Raw genomic sequence first — 18,665 nt, 5'->3', positions numbered from 1 at the left:
TGAACATCTATAGCTCCATTGAGACTGGATGAGAATGAAACTGCTTCGCAATGTGGTTGTGAGACTATGTTCAGCCGAATGGGATCATGAAAGCGAAACGTGAGTGAGACCGTCTTCCAATGTGGGTGCTGAACCACATGACTGTTGGATCATTCAGGTAAACAGATTGTTCTAATGTGTGAGACTCCTTAAAAGTCAAGGAGTCCATAGAAGCTGAACAAGAGGAAAACTAACTTTCAATGTGTGAGATTATTAAAAGTCTTTATACCATAGGAGCTGGAGAGAGTAAAACTAACTTCAAGGAGCTAACACTCTAAGAAGGTGTGTGGGGTTATTTTGGCTATATTCGGTTAAAAACTAACTTTGACCATATGGGACTTAATTGAAACTAATGGGACCATTGGAACTTGTGCTGAAGAGGCGTGAGGTAGTCTTCCAAGGTGTAGCACTTTCTTAAAATGTGTTACATCATAGAGGCTGTGCTTGAGTCAGATCACCCTATACAGTGCGAGACTAGTGATCTCTTTGGGGTCACCCAGGTTGGAGAGGAATGGGGCGTTGTTCCAATCTATAAGGTCATTGAAGCTGGCTAGGAATGGAACTTTTTTCCCAGAAAGTTAAACTTGATTGAATTTTCGTTTTTTTTTATTGTTTTGTTCTTGATGTAGCAGAGGGTGAGGCTATCTTGCAATCAGATGACTTACATGTGTCCATCCATCTTGGCAAGAAGTAAGAGATTTCTTTCCAAGTGATGAGAGCCCATTGACCTGTAAGGGGCATTTGATGCTACAGGGTGACTGGGACACTACATTACATTTTCTATGGGACCCTTTGAATTCGCGCCTCAATTCTAGTGAGCAAGACTTTGTTTCTTTCCTCTGTGTATGGTGTACCTCTGAATCCTCACTGCAGCTCAAGGAACACTAGTCTGGTATATAATAGCATTGTTTTCACATCCAAAATGTCCCTGCCAGATTACCTTTAAAAAGACAAACCACATCCTCTGCACCCTCCCTGTGGCTGCACGTCTGGGCTGGAGGTAACCAAAGCCTGTTATTAGACGCCACAATTACACACTGACCACACACTAACCGCACTTGGTGACTCACGGCTCCTGCGGAAGGGATGTCACCGGTCTCATAATACAACGTTCATCAAGGTCGGGACCACAACAACACACAGGAAGGCCGCATTCAGAGAGGACGCCACCATGGAGCAGTGCAGGGCCAAGACAAGCTCCCCCATGGCTATTATTGGCCACTGATTAGACGCTCACCACTGCACCCCCTTGATGCGGGCAGCACTCTGGGCAGCTGGGTCCTGGGCTGCGGTTTTGGGTCGGCATAAGCTGTCTGCAAGGAGGGAAGGGGCATGTAAGACAGCACCGAAGGGACAAAAAGGGAGGGGTTTGGAGAGTGTGTGTGTGTGTGTGTGTCTGTCTGTCTGTCCCTCTGCTGCTCAGCTGCCTGTGTGTGTGTCTGGCTCTTGGGACTCCCTGCCAGAAAAATCAAGAAGGACATAGTGTTTTTCCAGTGAGACACACGTAGGGCTCATACAATATTGTGAATGAAGTTTGGAGAATATATATGCTACAACCTCCCTGCCACGGAGACCTGATTAAAATCTACTGTTCTACTATGAAACCGTAGGTAATGCTGTGCTCTGCTCTGTGTATCCTCCTGAATGGCAGAATTCAGACAAGCAACTACTCATTCCTTTTCTGGTTGCCTCACATGAAGGAAAGGGGAAAAGGGATTCTTTATTGTGCCGAAATAAGGGTTGTGGGGTTGTCCATGTGCTGCAAGGCAATGCGGTCAACACTCACTAGCTGTAATCGTGCAATCTAGCTTTAATGAGAAACTGGGATAGGCTTGGAATGCAGAGACCAGCTATGGATGCCATGTTTGAGGCATGCGGCATCGTTGACGTCTCCTTCATGCCAAACTGAGGGTGAATGTCCATTCTTGGGTTTACAGTGCCCTGGGCCGAGCCTTCTGTTGTCTATAAAGGCTGTTTGCCCATCCTTATGTGGCTTCCTCCTACCTAAGGCAAAGTATGGAGTTAACTTTTCTACCCTACCTACCACCTACCCACCTGCAGAGTTTCTACTCCATGGCATCATTCTCAGCATGGCCCCACTTGCTTATTCTATGGGACCTCTGTCTGCCTACCAATGTTCCTGGTCATGTCTACCCCTTCATAGAGGGGCAGTTTAATCCCAGTGGTTACCGTTCCGTATACCATAGAAGCCTCCAGGAATCCTATCCCACTCTTGCCCAGCGATTGAACAACACTAAATATGCTCAGGCCGTGCAGAAGGGGCTGCCCACCTCAAGACGAGGGCCGTCAGTGCTGTGGGCTTCTCCTGAACGAATTGAAACCCAACCAATTTAAGGCGCCTCCTATGCATAATGACTTCCAGGCTGACTCTAGCTCCCTCCCTTTGCTCATATCAACCTACCCTTGGAAGTGAAGCCATATCGCAGCAGGAGTTAGATAAGTAGCGCATCTACCCTCCTAAACCGTTGTGCTTCCAGCCTGCAGACAGCATACAGCCTTACTCTCTCAAGCAAAGGCTATGCTGGAGGAGGAGATTTACGTGTGGGATATGAGTTGTAACAACAAGGGAAGAACATGTTGTTCTATATGGCACTACCCTGTGTTATTTTATATGATATTTAATTATTTATTTAGAGCGCTATACAGTCCGTAAGCTGCTTCTAAGCAGGGTTGGCAAGCGAAATGCAAAAGAATGACTAGGGAAGGAGAGTAAAGGAGGAAGCACCCCTAGGATCACATGGTCTTCCCCCAATACCTTAGTATCTCCTAAGGCTCTGCAGTAGCGGGTCATGGCAGGCCGGCTGTATGTGCTTAATCGACCAATAGTGAGCAAGCAGGACAGTCTAGGGAAAGAAGTCAGAGAGGTGGATTAGGGGGTGACTGCGAAGAATCCTGGGTCTGATAGAATCGTAGTCCTTGGAGGCCCAGAACTGTAGGTCAGCTCCCTGCTAGGGGTAGAAAAAGGCAACCTTACTTTCACAGCTCTCCTACGTTGGTGTCTCGAGCTCCAGGCAAATGCCCTTTGAAAGCAGTTAAGTTTGTCGGAGTTAGAGAGAGACGCCAAGGGGCACAATCTTGAACAAGGGAACGGGCCAACTGTGCATGAATTGAAAATGGATATTTCGACTAAAGAAGAAATGAGCTAACCCACAAGGGGTATTGAGTCCCCTGGGGTAATCAAACAATAATAGCAGTAGATGGTAATACAATTTAAAAAAATGTCCATAATCATTTTACGCCCGAGTACTTGGTAGGATACAGGCCCCTTTCTCAGCTTGCATTCTTTGTTTTCCTTTGATGAGGAAGTGCAAGTCTATGTAAAATTGTCTACAGGCCAGCTGAAATATTTCGAATCCACAAATAGAGGGTTTCAAAGGTTCACAAATTCTACCTCATGCTCACCAAATGGTTACCCAGGTGCCGGGGTATTTGTGGAATGAGGATTTGCAGTTAGGCTTGTTTTCTGGAGAAGTGCCCAGCAAGTGGGCTATAGCAATGCAAGTTCTCAAGATGTCTCTGTGGGAGTGGACCATTGAAAGAAGGCTGCCAAAATTAGTAGGGTTTTCTTCAGGGAGCCCAAATGTAGCTCCTCAAACTCTACTCTCTGACAAATAGTGCCACAACTTAATTCATCTCCGAATGAGGCACCACAAATAAATGAGAGCAGGCGCTGGCAGGCAGGACAAGGCCAATTTCTGAGGACCCAGAGCTCATTCTGAGGAAGACTGAAATCTTGGACCGCTCTTGAGATCAATGGACTCCCAAAGGTTTGCGCAGCTGCAGAAGTTAAGCTATAGGAGCTTACTTCACTCATCAGGGAGCAGTTTTGTTGAAACTGAAACTTCAATCCTGTGAACATGAGGAAGTCCTCTTTGACGTTCTTGCAGTGGGCATTTCTTGTAACTATGAGACTCTCAAAATGTTCTTTCAGTCGCCAGCATTCGGTTTACATAGCTTTCTGTAAGCACATATGTTGCCACCCATTTTTATGAGATCTCCTTAAGAAAATTAGTAAAAATTATCATAAAATATGAAACATTGCAAAGCAAAATGTATTCAATATGTTCCATTATAAGAATTGCCCTAATAAAGATGGAAAGAACACGTTTTATAGCAAGTAGGACGTAGATGAGTGAAAAATCCAGTGAATTTATAGTTTTAAAAGGAACATTCTCCCTGGGAATGAGAATGAATCATAAAAAGGTCTGCTTTGTTAGTCGTTGACTTATTAAAGTAATGATGTTCAATAGTATACCCCACTTCTTTCAAAAGGGCATCACTGTATATAATGTAGTACCATCTTCTCTGCCATTAGGATTAAAGTGGATCAGTCGGTGCCAGGCACCTTTTAGACCGGAGAGCTCTGAATACCACTGTTGTCCGCGCAGACAGCGTGCATAACAAAAAGTGAGGATAGTTGATTAATGTTGGAAGAAAGCAAGGAAATATGAAGAACATATTATCTTATCCCCTTACAATTAACCTGTGGTACTTTTACATGTTTGTGTCTTCTCCACATGTTTTTTAGGCTTGTTTCAGTCCCTTCTTTTCTTCCCTTAAGAAGTATTTGTGCATATCGACCTTAAAACCAGTCTAAAAAGCAATCCAATGAGATGGAAGAGAAACACATTCAAAATGTAACCCAAGTCCATTTGGGGCTATATTGTGTTACACATCTGTATGATGATCTGTTGCGCTGATCACCTCTCACACATCCGCATCTATTTGCAAATGGTCAAATCATCGTCTCTACTTTAAGTTCTCTACCAAATGTCGGTGTGCTCTTGTCAAATAAATAAATATCTTCATTAATGAGCAGAGCAGGCCAGGAAAGTCCTGAGACCGAGTCTGGTGAGACAATACGACTGTCACAATTTCACTTGGTGGGTAATGTGAGGGACATACTAAACACAAGTCCTTACTCAGCACACACTGTGGAGGAGGCTGACGGTTTCTCACAATACCTGCCAAAATTGCCTTCAGCAAAAAGCTTCTTTAAAAAAACATAAAAATTGAATGCATTTTCACAGGACAAATATGACATCATGAAAAACATCAACATGTCCACCAACATTGCGTACAATAAAATGAACAGTTTCCGAACAGCTCCACTCCTCTCAATTGTACATAATAAACTGTCGACTGCTACCCAGTGAGATGGCAACGCGATATAGCAATCCTGCCCCAAAAGGCTCTAACCAGTTACCTCATACATTGCTTGTTGCTCCCGCCCTGGGCGGGCTTGGATCACACATAAATCATATGCAGGTTTTCATGTAATGGTCTCTGCTGTGTAAAACTCTGTTCAGTCTCCCAAGTGGACGTCATTTTTCGTTCCTCCAGAAGCCAGCTCAGTCTAGGTTAAGGGATCAATTCCACACTGATCTCTCCTTTCGTACTCAAACCAGAATCTGGGGTATCTTGGAAATCAGCTAACATTGCCACCCACACAGACCAATCATCCATTAGTTTTTCATCTCGCCTCACATGTTTCATTTGCACTTCTTCTGCCACTACCTGTTCTGAAATATTCCACAGCCAAAATACCGTGAGGGAGAGGACTCCAGCCATTTTATGGCGATCCGTCCTTTTGCGAGTAGGATCCCCATTGTCAGTAACTTCCTACTTAGGACCTGGTTTAGATCTTGGCAGACGGGTTACTACATCAAAACGCTGACTAATACCCCATCCGCTGAAATATAAATCCCATTATATCGTATGGAATTTATATTTCGGCGGATGGGATTTTTCACCGATGTGACGGAGTAACCCATCTGCAAAGATCTAAATCAGTCCCTTAGTTTCTTGTTGTTCAGAATGGGGATCAGGCCTAATACAGTGTGGGTTGTAGGGTGTATGTCCCAACCGGTGGCCGCATTAAGACTTGTGACTATATCTTTCCAGTACTGCGCCAATAAGGGGCAGTGCCACACCACATGTCAAAAATCTGACATAGGGTGTCCACAGCGGGGCAGTCGGCCGATCGGGTGGTGTAAAAGTTATGTAAGATTTTTGGGAACAGGTATGCCTGGTGCGTGAAGTTAAATTGGATCAATTTAAACTGTGAGTTTGAGCTAACTGTTTTCACTCCTGTGTGTACTTTTTCCCTTGTCCGAGCAGACATGGGTTCTCCTAGGACTACCTCCCATCTAGTTTGAGCTTTTGGTATGATTTTTGGAAAATCTATCCGAAGAGCTTGTTAGAGCAGTGAAATCGGTCTACGCCCTCATGCCAGTGTTAAGAGTCCACACATATCCATGGTTAAGGCAGTGCATGGTCTAGATGGGCGGACACAGGAAGAGGAAGGATTGCGAGACGTGGACTGGTACATTTTTTGTTGTGGTTTTGGGGTTGTGGGGGGTAATTTTGATGGGTAGGGGTAGTTTTCAGGGCTGGGGGTCAGGTTGTTTTCAGGGCTCGGGGGTAATTAGGGTTGTTTTTAGGGCGGAGGGGTTGTCGGATGTTTTTAGGGTGGGGTTGTTTTTAAGGCTCAAGCAGTCGGGGTTGTGTTTAGGGATCGGGGGGGGGTCTGGTTGTTTTTAGGGCTCAGGGCAGGGGGGCTGGGGTGTGATCTTTACCACACATATCCTTTTACCAGTCATGCCTTTACCACAAGATTGCGTGGTAAAGGCATGTGTAGTAAACAAATGCATTGTTAAGATGCATTCATTGTTTGGACAGCGTTGTAGAGGCACGGACATTACATCCTCAATGTGTGCAAATGGTTTAAGATTCCATAACAGCATATCCCTTGCATCCAGGGTGCAACACACTACACTCTTGACTGTTAGTTCCCATATTCCTCATACCTGTCGTATGATAAAGGGCATATCTGGTGGGACTCGAGCCCTGCTCAGAGTAGAAAGGGAAGCGACTGTCCCCCGTGGGAGTCACTCAGAAGTCTCTTCTCCCAATTATCTGCTGGGTCTAGCTAGTTGATGGCATGTTGTAAGTGAGCTGACAAGTAGTAAAATTCTATTTTAGGTATCTCCATTCCTCCCCATCCCACGTCTGATTAAGCATAGCCAGTCCCACTCGCTTCCTCTTCTGAGCCACAGGAGGTCTACACTCAGGCGGTCAAGTTCGATTAAGTAATGCCAGGGGATGTCATAGAACATGGCCTGTATTGCATACAGACACCTGGGGAGGACCAGCATTTTTACAACTGCAGCCCTGCCCATCAAGGATAGAGGGAGATCTATCCAAAAACCGAACCAAGGCAGTGAGTTCTTCCAATACTCTACCAAAATTAAACTCCAGAAAAGTTTGTTCCATATAGGCTAACCGGACACCCAAATAGCGTATCCCCTCTGTTCCCCATGGGGAGTTTCATCTGAGAAAGACCCACGGTCGGAACGCAGGCCAACCATCCCAACAGGGGGAGCAAGGACTTTTTATTGTTAACATACAGGCCCGAGGTTTCTCCAAACATTTTGTAGGACATTTAGAACTAAAAGAACAGAATATTCCGTGCTCCTCAGAAATACTATGGCATAGTCTGGATATAAGGAGATCACATTGGCTTACTGTACCTGCTTTGTCAACACTACCAGATGCTCCATAACCAGTGCAAATAGGAGGGGTGATAGATGGCAGCTCTGGCGTGTGCCTCTATACAATGGGAATTTGCTGGAGATTATATCCCCCATATTTTCCCTGACTCCCAGATCTGTATAAAGTAGTTAAATCAAGGCTACATATTGGGGGGCCGAGCCCTACTTTAATGAGTACTTGCCATAGGTATTCCCAGTTTACAGAATTGAACGTCTAAAAAAGCCAGAGCATAGTTGCTGTTTTTCTGGTGTGTAACATGGTATGTATGGGACAGGCGCCTAAGGTTGTACATAGTGCTTCTCCATGGTATGAAACCACATTAGTCATCATGGGTGAAGGCTGGGAGGTGTGGTAATAATCGGGCCGCTAAGATGCTGCTTAGGATTGCTACATCAATATTTAAAAGTGAGATCAGCCAGTAGGAGGAGGCGTCCAGTGGGTCCTTTCTCGGCTTGGGGATCAACATTACAAGGGCTTCTCTCAGAGAGAAGCATCCCTTCTGAAGAGCTTCCTGATATACCTCCAGTAGCTTGTACCTGGCCAGGACTTTACATTGTTGATAAAATTGATCCGGGAGGCCATTGCCTCCAGGTGATTTTGCAGTGTTGAGTTTTTTTTAATGGCGGTGAGGATCTCTTTGCAAGTAATGCCCCTCCAATGAGGTTCTATCTGTTTCAGAGAGACATGGAAGGTCTATTCCGTCTAGGAAGGCGACTCCTTGGTCACTTATGTCATCCCCCACGCAATGTATGTTGTGGCAAGATGGGCCCGGAAAACGTAATTAATGGCGAGCTGAGAATTGACTAGGGTACCCCCTTTATTCCGGAGTAACAGGATCCGTTCCCTTTTCTTTTGTTTTAACCAACAGGCCAACAGTGCTCCTGTTTTGTCGCCCACTATGTGCAACCGCTGGCTGTATGCTGTGTGAGTGTTTTCTCCAACCTACACCAGTTGTCTAATAGGTCTTTACGGATTTGTCTCCATTCCTCTAATCTTTGATGGTCGGGTTGAAAGCTACTTTTCTTATTCGGCTAAATAGAATTCCTGGCAGCCTAGGTCTCATTCCAGTTGCCTTTAAACGCAATATGAGGTCTTGAGCCATATACCGCTAATGACTACCTTTATTGCATCCCATTCAAGGGCCCTTCTCTCCGTGCTGCCCCATTTTTAGGTGTCGCCTAGCGTTGCAGTGCATCCGCTGCTCGCTTTGCGAGGCATGCTGTATTAGGGTATTTTTTTTTAGAAGTGTTGTGGAAGCCCCGCCAATATATTTCATTGGCTGACGTCATCGTCCATGATAAATGCTGGCTTCCCACTGAGAATGAGGCTTCTTAGACCCTCCTTGTTACCGCCCAGTCTCCTTTTGTAACGGCCAATCACGACTGGATCTTTTACTTGCGGCGTTACACTGAGTTGGTAAGCACTATAGTTTTTTCACAATGGCAACAGCTTTTTTTTTTATCGTCTCGGTTAACATACAATGCGACGCTCGGGGCAGCAGTGTTGAAAAGCTGTTGCCGACAAGCTATCTCTGCCTGAGGATCGGCTTGTTTTCATTTGCTGGGTGAATGTGAGCGACTTAGTTTTCTCTGAGAGGAGGCAGGCGAGGTTTGTTGCACATGGAAGAGATACTGGTCTCATTTTTCGTATATTGATCATACATTGATGGCGGTGTGATTTTATTGAGGCAAACAAGGTTATGTAAACGCAGCGGAATCCTCTACCTCCCGCACAGGCCCGCCCCGAGCCCCCCAGCTCTCTCTTCTAGCAACAGGTAGGCAGGTACAAACAAGCCTGTGCAAACACGCTCCCTGCTAAGGCCAAACCCACCGCCCACCCCCAGCAGAAGGAAGCCTGGCGCGCCCCCACCTCGCACATGGCCCTGCACTCGCAGATCGCAGAGCTGAGGCTGCGGGGCTCGCTGCTGACTGCTCGCCGTGGCCCTCCAGAATAGTTATCAATCTGGTGCATTTCTCAAGTTCGCTGCACCTGCTCTGAAGCCGGCTTAGAGCACATTCGAACACCGACCGAAGTGAGCTGCTGTCGTGAAAATCACCTGTGTAATGGCCTCCCTGGTGGCAGTGTCCTGTCTCCTCCCCGCCCTGCTGAGCTGTCTGGGACCCTGGGCTGAAGCGAGTGACGGTAAGAGCCAGTGTGTCCTGGGGAGGTGCACAGGGGGTGTGAACGGTGAATCCCCACCTGCTGCTCACTACAGATCCCAGCGTGTGATGTAACACAGAAATGTTCGGTGCCAGTGATTCAGCGTGAAGCACTTTTAATAGTTTTCAACATGTTGCATGTGCTGCTTTGACACTCTGTCAAAGCAGCCCACTTCGTTGCCCTTCCAATCCATCTCCCTTTCACCTACTGCTGCCACACACCAACCCCCCACCCCCTTCCCTCAGCAAACAACATGGCTTCAGGTGAGTTGGGAGGGGGGTTAGGGGGTTCAGAAACCAGTCACTGCTGTATTAAGACAGGGACTGAGCTGCGAACACGAAAGGGGCACATTGCTGCCCCAGCAGCAGCAAGGGCGCCACATATCTTTCTGCCCAGGGCGCTATCCCAGCAAGGGCTGGACCTGCATCCAGGTGATTACAGCTGCCACCACTGAGGTGAGCCAGTGCGAGTTTCTCTCAATGCGTGACAGTCGGGCAAAAAGGTGTTCAGACCACATGGACATCCGATTCATGGCCTCTCTGTAGAGTGCCCAAAGCAATGCCAGTTGCACTTGTGATTCTCTGCAAACTTGTGGGTAAGGTGGCACTCTTTGGAAAGTGTAGTTCACATGTTCAAGCTACGCCCTTAATTATACAGACCACACCCTTTTGAACCCCCACCCCACCCCACCCTTACCTTTTGGTGGGACAGTGATACAGTTGGTAAAGAATGATTTCCGCACAGAAAGATAGATTTCGTGATCACAATATAATTGTCTTGGCAAGACAACGAGAGATGTAGTCCGATAGGTAAACACAGCTACTAAATGTAAGCTCAAGATTCGCCAGACAACTAATATTTATTTTTCCACTAAACAGTTTTGCTTTGTGACTATAGCTCACATCGAAGTTTAGCCTGCTCTCTTCCAGTTAACAATGTGCGTTTTTACATTCACTATTGGTATTACATATACCTCAACCAACCATGAAATAAAGATATAATTCAGGATGATCCATGAGAAAAAAGAAAACTACATCATAGGTATCATGTCCGATTCGGCGCACAATAAATATGCCATCAAATGTGCAGCGTTAATTCACTTGGACCCCAGCTCCAGAGATCTTCAGCGCAGTCGTAGCCTCGTATGAAAGACAAACACTGGGCTGATTGAATTAACTGAATTCCCCTCATTAGCCACACAGTTCATTATCGAGCTGGGTACCTTCGTGTTTGGTTACTATGAACACAAGCATTTGAAATGCAATAGGTCTTGCATTTGCGACATTTTAAGCAATTGCCATTGGAAATGACCATGCCTTTTATTTATCTGTTTTAAAAACCAACATAAATAAAAGGCATTGTAATTTAGAATGCCAGTAGCTCAAACACTCGCAAATGCGAGACCTATTGCATTGCAAATGCTTGTTCAGTAAAGTAGTGAGATAATCCCTCCCTCACCTCTGCTTCGTTAGGGTCCGTGAGGGCTTCTGCCCAGGGCTTTAAGTGGGATGAAAAAACTGTAGGGTCTCTCAAAGGGGCGTGGCCAATGTAATTAAGGGTGTGGCTTAAAAACACATAAACTGAAAATCTGTGCTTGGCCTAGTGGGCCACCAGACTTGTATTTTGCTGTTTCTGTCACTGCATCCAGATATATGATTCAAGTAACATCATACCTACAATAATCAGGACTATTAGCTTTGTCAATGGTTGTTAGTTTCATAAGATAAATAAGCAGCAACTATTGCTTGAAAATAATATTGAAAAAGCTTCCACTCGATGCCCTGGTGACACCACAACAATGTTGCTGCTCCTGAGTTTCAAAAAGAGAAGGGAAATCCAGAGAGAATATGACTCTCTTTAAAGGATTTCCCTTCCCCTACAATGCTCACCTGGCATGACGCTATGCCGTAACTTCTCCACTATTGAGAAATGAGCAGTGTGAGCACGCGCACATCGATGTGCCTGCTGTCACTGCAGTCCGGAAAAAACAGACCGCCTGTGCCAGTGCACAAAACCGAGCCCGATAGAGACCCGTTTTGAGGCCCCCTTAAAAAAACTGCCGGTGGTCCGCGCCGGTGAGACCCGGCCCACTTAAAGCCCTGCCTCTGCCTTAAGATGCCAAAGCGGAACAGCTGGATGGCTACGCCTTTTACCTAGGCACAGTAATAGCAGGGAATGATCAAACAAGTAACGGGCCAAATAGGAAATGTCCTTCACATCTTGAGCTAGCTTGGATGTCAAGAGACAGTAATCTAGTCTACTGTATGTCACAGCCGCAGGTGTATAACAGGAGTACGTGTTGGTGTCAGGATGTCTTTCCCTCCAGACGTCGGAGTCTTCGGCCATGCATCATAGCGGTTAGTGTCTTCGTAATGTGTGGTTTGGTGTGAATCTTTGGTGGTGTTCTGTCAAGTAACCCAATAAGGATGCAATTACAATTCCCTGCCAGTATCATTTCAGTTGCCAGGTATGGTTTTATCGGTGCTATTACAGCTGGGTAATAGGCTGAACAATCAGAATTAGGGGCGTAAACATTTACAAAACACATCTCGTGCTCATCTAGGGTACCAAATAGGATCACCTAGCATCCTTCTTGGTCAATCAGATGTCCTGTACGGCAGAAGGGAATATGAGGTGGTGTGAAGTTGCCCCCTCCATCTTTTCCTGTGACTGGAAATGCGGTAAGCCCAAACATGCGTTCCTTGCAGAAAAACAGTGGAAACATGATAGCACTCTACAGCGTTTTTAGGTCTCGGCCTGGCGAAAGCAGCGCATGCGCTGCTCTCGTCATACGAGGGCTTCTTGGAATCGATACGATTCCAGAAGTTGTGTCGCGGCTCCGCCTCCAATTTTGATTGGTGCTCGTCATTTTGCGTCATGGATGATGCAAAACACAGTGTAATGATTGCACCGGAGGCAATCATTACACTGAGGGTTGCCACCCTGTCTGCTTTTGGCCCCGCCCACCGGGATTTGATCTTTTACTGGCGGCTTTACACACTGTCCTTTAAAAGACAATATGCACTCTTTTCTTTACATTGTCAGGGCCGTCGTCTTTGGCTGCACTTGTTTTTATTTGCATCGGCTCGTGCCCAGCTCGGTCGCGCTTATTTAATGTGCCTTGATTTTTTGTTGTTGTCATTTTTATGTCTCCCGTTCTGTTGACTTGGAATTAGGTGGTGTTGCATTATTGTAAAAAACGCGGTAAGACCTCGTCGTGAGCAGAAATGTCGCAGAGGTTTAAAATCTGCTGCCTGCGAACTGTGGAAACCCCTCCGTATTACCCACACGTGTGGAAATGCTGCTGATCCTGAAGGCAGTCGGGTAATTACCGCATTGTGGCATTGCCCTCATTGAGTTAGCCTGATATTCGAACCGGGGGTCGGTCAACGGCCTGCCTGGCGTTTGCCCTATAGACCCCCCTCCTGCCTTGGGAAGCAGGCATGTGGGGTGTAATGTGTTGTGTTATGGCACAGCTGTGAACAGGACGCGCTCCTCCCTGCACACAGCCTGGCTCAGTGGGTTAATAACTTTCTCCATTCTTCTCTTCACGGGTGACGCGATCTTGACTCTGAGGACATGGCGTGGTGTCGGTGTGCAGTGTGTGCTGCGTTGTAGGTGTTCTAAAGGGGTGGTGGCCGTGCAGGTAGGAGGGCCCTGGGCCTCATCCGGGTCCTGGCGGGCCGAGCTCTTCCGGGGGCACCATGCGCGCTATTTATGACTTGCGGAGCCTCCTGTGTCCGATCGGGTTACTCTGGCACAGACGGTGGCCTGCCCCCAGGCACCCTGGCACAGTGTCCCTCGCTGCTCTTTGGGCGGCGTGCACACAGCGTGCACAGAGCGGGGGGACTAGAGGCACCTGTCCGGTGGGAGCTGCGACTAGACGCCGCTCAGGGACCAGCTAGTTAAAGCTTGCACGTGAGGCCACCCTAGTTCAGAACAGGAGTCGGCACTGATGCTGCGGGGCGTGTGCACGACGGTATGTTAGTGCACACATCCGTCCGGCTGCAAGGGGGAGAGAGGCGCTAAACAAAGGAACAGGCCGTCTTAAAGATGTGTGCGGTGATCGGTGCCACCTGTGAGGTGGTGGCCGTGTGCGGCACACGGCAGAGGTAACAGGCCACGGGTTACAGGTGGTGGCAGGCGTTGCACGGACAAGGAGTGTCCGTGTAGAGCTGGTGTTTCTACTCTGCAGACATGCGGTAAAGTGCCTTCCGAGGCGCACAAGTGTGCATCTGAGATACGAACGTGTCGTGTGCCGAATGTGGAGGGGAGGCGGACACTAACGGAGTCGGTGGCTACGCACAAAGATGCTCACGCGTGTGGGGTGCGGAAAATGAGCCCCGTGCAAACAGTGGGTGAGGACGTGAATGGGGATTATTATTTTTTTGGTTGGAAGTGTGAGTAGTCAAGTGCCCTCGGCAGGGTGCGCGAGGGCTCACGTGCTGGCATTCCGGGGACGAATGATGGTGAAGTATTCTGCGCTGCGCTAGAGCAGAAGTGGTCTGTGCGCTTCTTTTTGCCGTCTTGCACACTCACTAACTGGAAATATTTTCGAGTGATTGCATTTTATTCTGACAACAGAAGTCAGAAACACAGAGACAGTTGCTGCCCCCTGGTTTATCGTGTTTCCCTGCTCTTTTGTCCGGAAAATATGTATTAACTTGAAAAAAATATTTCAATTTACCATATGTGCTCAAGACACCCAAAAGAAGCGCACATACCACCTCTGCACTGGCGCGGCGCAGAAGACGCCACCGGGTGTCATTTGTGGAATTACAGCCAGGACTCCTGTGCAGTGGTGGAGATGAAGGGAGGTGTCGTGTGCGCTTCAGCAGGACATCCACAGAAGTGTGCTGTTCGGTGTGTCACGGCACAACAAAGAGCTGTGTGCTGCGTGTGAAGAAGGTACAGGGGCGTGTTCTATTTCGTAGGTAGAGAGCGCAGGACACAGTTCCGCAGGGAGAGGGCACCTAGGAAGCAGTGAGATAGGTTACTAGCAGGGCACAAGTCCAGACAAGCATTGAAAATGCAATAGGTCTCGCCTTTAAGTTAAAGCCATTTGCTTTGCTAATGGTATTCTATAGCAAAGCAAATGGCTTTAACTTAATGAAAGGCGAGACCTATTGCATTTTTAATGCTTGTTCTAATTGGGGCAGGCCCCTGACATTCCATGTCATGAATTTAAACACATCATCCGCCATTGTCATGCAAAACCAGATCCCGTCATTATTCAGACCCCCAGAACGAGTCGGTGCTTAGCACTCTCAGAGGGCACCGCACAGGGAGATACCAGATCAACATATGAGAACAGTGATTAAGTTCCCGAACATGTGATACCGTAAAAACGCAATTTCCCTCCCACACCCCCCACCCCTTGGGCAGTAGCGCTAACTTGTCTTGCCCAGAACGAGGCAGGTTTTAAACTTTCACCTGTCACCCCTTGCCCAGAAGAATAAAGAATAATCCATGCAAATTCCGTCATGTAAAAACGAAAAACTCCCCTCTCATGCCTTGCTAGGAGGCTGAAGCCCAAAACACACAAGCAGCCCCCTCCCCTGCGCTCGGACCCCTTTTCCGCCCTGCTGCTCCAGCCGGTTGAAGGAACATTCCTTACACAGTAAATCAATACCCATTACACAGTATTATCTACAATCTGTAAAGATAAGATCATCAAAAAGCAATAAAGCAACTGATGGAAATAACATTTATGCAATGCCAGTCCCCCTCCCCCCAAAAATGATTGAATACTAACAGTTCCTGGGAAGTTCAAAGCAGCGAGAGCATCTCCCCTTCATCCTCCAGGCGACCATCCGTGCCCTACTGACACTCTGACAGTACTCACAGTTCCACAAAGGCCTACCAGGAGAAACCCACGATGGTGCTGTAGGTTCCAGTGCCCAGGTCACTCTGACGATGCCGAAACCGGCCACTGGGACTCTGCAGCCCACCCGCATCCTTGAGGGGGCTGTCCGAGCAGACCATACCCTTTCATGTCAGATTTGGGGTCTCATGGTCCCTTGTATGTTTCTTCCATTTTTTCAGCCGGGCTGTGTGTCAAGTGCCATGGCTTCTTATGTTCAGTGAACTGGAAAGATTTTATGTTGATGGCCAACTTGTTTGAGTACTGAACAGAGTTGAGTGCCACCGTCATGTCCAAGTGAGAAGAATCACTGCCAATTTGTCCTCCTATGCTGCACCGCCCGCCCCAATCCTTTTAGGAATTAAAGATCAGAATCATCATGAATTTCAAGTGTTGTTAATGTTGTGGTGCCAGGAACTGAAAATAACTTCTTGCTGTGTGCTGCAGGAGTCATTGGGTGCCACAGGCTCTTATTGTTAACCTGGAATAAAAGGTAAACATTGTCAATAAAATAGTATCCTCCTTTGCTCCTCTACTATGCTCTTTACCGGCTCCAGTTATAGTTCCATCTTGACATGTAGAAGTAAACCTCCGCTGATTGCTGGGAATCCTACCAAGACGGCTTAAAAAAAGGATAAGGGTTGCACTTGTGGATAAGTTAGGCTCTCCCTACAGTGTTCGTCTTAATAGTTCAGAGAAGCTAAAAGAGTGAGACCATTGTGAGTTTTCATTTTTTTCAATTAATATTTTTACCTGAATTTTTTCCCCCTCAGACTACTTGAGGATACACACACATTAATCCCATAAACATTTGCACGAAGTATACTATATTGCATACATGTAACTGAGCACTTTGCATATGTGTAAAACAGTCTCTGCATGTCTAAGCCTAGCCCATAAGCTCAGTTAACTCACTGTCCCTGTAGTAAACAAAAACACGTATTAACCCAGCAGATCAGATTGGTTTCTGTTTGTACAAAGACTGCCTGCCTTTCCCAAATGGAATTTCCCAATCTGCTCCAATCGCTATCTCCGCTGTACCCCTCCCAGTCTTCCATGGAACACTTGCTGTAGAAACCCACCAGTTACATCTATAAGAGACGCTGACTGAATCGTTTCCTGATCAGAAAGTGTTAACCATCTCATTTGAAGACTTAGGTGCTGTGTGGTATTCTTCCATTCGGGTACCTGCTTGCTCCTGACCCCTGTGTAGACCAGAGGGCCCCAGAAACTGGACACACGAGTTATGGAGAACTGGGGTGACCTTAAAACATACAGTATTGAAAGCATTTTGGAGCAGAATCCATGAAGGTGAGCTCCAATCTCCTGTTTACACCGTTATGCTCAGTCTCTCATCTCGGCCAGTATCTGCTTTGGGGGATTGTTTGTTTTGTAAGATCCATTGCACTTATTTATTTAATTTACCACTTGTGTGAAAATTATATTTCTATAAAATGAAATATTATTTATAAATCACATTTAAAAACAATACTTTCTATCCCTTCTTTCTTAGGATTCCGTTTAAGATCGGGCAGCCAAAGAAGCAGATTGTGCCCAAGAATGTAAGTATATCTGTCGTGGCTTGTATCCCTTCTCTGGCTGTTGAGCTTCCTTATGGCGAAGTGTCATTGACCTGCTATGATTTTTTGTGGTTTGTCCTGGGTTTGGCTGTGTTTCTATCTTGGTTTCTGCCCCTACAAGTGGGAAGGTGTCCCTGGTGTGTTGTGTTTTTGGTGAGACAGCCTTGGATAAATTGCATCTCTGCTGGTAGTGCTGCCCCTGTGAGGTGGTGTGCTTGCAAAGGTATTGGACTCAGTTACATCTCTGCTGTTACAGAGTGCCCTTACCTGCTGCTTGTGTGCTTTAATACAACCTGGATTTGAATGTGCCACTGTGATTTTAGGTGGTCCTACAGCTGTCAGGGTGGCCTTTGCTTTCTGTGTGCGTTGCATCTCTGATGTAGACGGACCCTCAAGCATCTAACAGGGTGTCATCTGAGTCCTGTTGTGGGTGGTGCGAGGCTAATTTGAATTCTTGCTCTGATTGCTTCTCCTGCAGCTGGCACCTGAAAATGCTAGATTGTCTTTGACCTTTTGTATGCTGATGAATGGCATGGGATTCTTTAGCACCATACTTTGATTTGACACTGCTGCATCTGCCATCTAATTCTTTGTTTACTGTGGATTTTGCCTCTTCTGTGGGTTGGTCCTCATGCCAGGTGGCAGTGTGTTGTCCTAGATTTGCTTGTCTGCTTGCTCTTGTTGCTCCTCCTGTAGTAGTTCTTGAACAATGCAAGGAGTCGTGGAGTTACTGTATGTGACTGAAGTGGCATGGTCTTGATTATCTTGCACCTGTGCACAGAGTTGCCTATTCACTGGGTTATCAGTAGGGTACAACCCAGGCCTTTTGTGTCTGCTTCCAGTTTCCTGGTCTTCTTTCTTGGAACTGAGATCCCATGGTGAGTGCATGTCGCCGTATTTGTTAGTTTCTTAGTTTTGGCTGTTCTGTTTCTGGTCTAGGTGTTGTTGCTTTATGTCATCCCTTACATGTTTTGTTGTTAGCTGTGCAAAAATGTTTTGCTACCTCTCTCACATGTATTAGCCCTTGTTGTTTCAGAGAATGTTTGCAGGGTCTTTGACTAATAGTTCTACTGGAGCAGGACCAAAACTTACATCCATATGGCTAGTCTCCTATTTAAAGTGGAATAGTGGGCAAAAAAATAGATGGACTGGATTGCATTTTTCGGTGATTGAAAGTAAGACCAGCATTCCGCCCATCACTTTTTACGTCTCTCCTAAGACAGCCCATGTGCTGTCTTTTGCAAGATATTTTGTTTCTATACAGTAGGCTTAGAAGACGCCCATTGCTTACTATTAGTTGGCTTCACTGTCACTCTTATTTGCTTGCTTTTTATTGGTCAGCTGCTGTAGGATGCCTTCCTCTTTGTGTAGTTGTCTCTCCCTTGAAGCATTGATGCATTACGTGTGTCCTTCCATTGCTCTTTTTGTTAAGCACTACTTTTTAATTG

General features: G+C 46.6%; 1 protein-coding gene across 8 annotated transcripts in view; it reads left to right on the top strand.

The window, feature by feature from the left end:
• BIN3 (bridging integrator 3) overlaps positions 1-18,665 on the top strand; it is a 179,490-nt gene that overhangs the window by 46,518 nt on the left and 114,307 nt on the right. For 7 of the 8 annotated variants that reach the window (XR_014970558.1, XR_014970559.1, XM_085634004.1 and 4 more), the window contains one exon: positions 17,151-17,199. Coding sequence is in view for 3 of the 8 variants with exons in the window: in XM_085634004.1 (XP_085490130.1) it covers positions 17,151-17,199 (49 nt within the window). In the remaining 5 variants the exon portion in view is untranslated. Of the gene's footprint in view, positions 1-16,795; positions 16,949-17,150; positions 17,200-18,665 lie in introns of those variants that run through there. The other variant, XM_085634009.1, reaches the window with a different exon arrangement.

Source organism: Triturus cristatus, chromosome 11, assembly GCF_964204655.1.
Source record: "Triturus cristatus chromosome 11, aTriCri1.1, whole genome shotgun sequence".
Classification (NCBI taxonomy): Eukaryota; Metazoa; Chordata; class Amphibia; order Caudata; family Salamandridae; genus Triturus; species Triturus cristatus.
Note: the sequence above shows the minus strand (reverse complement) of the source record. Positions and strands in the feature narration are given on the sequence as shown.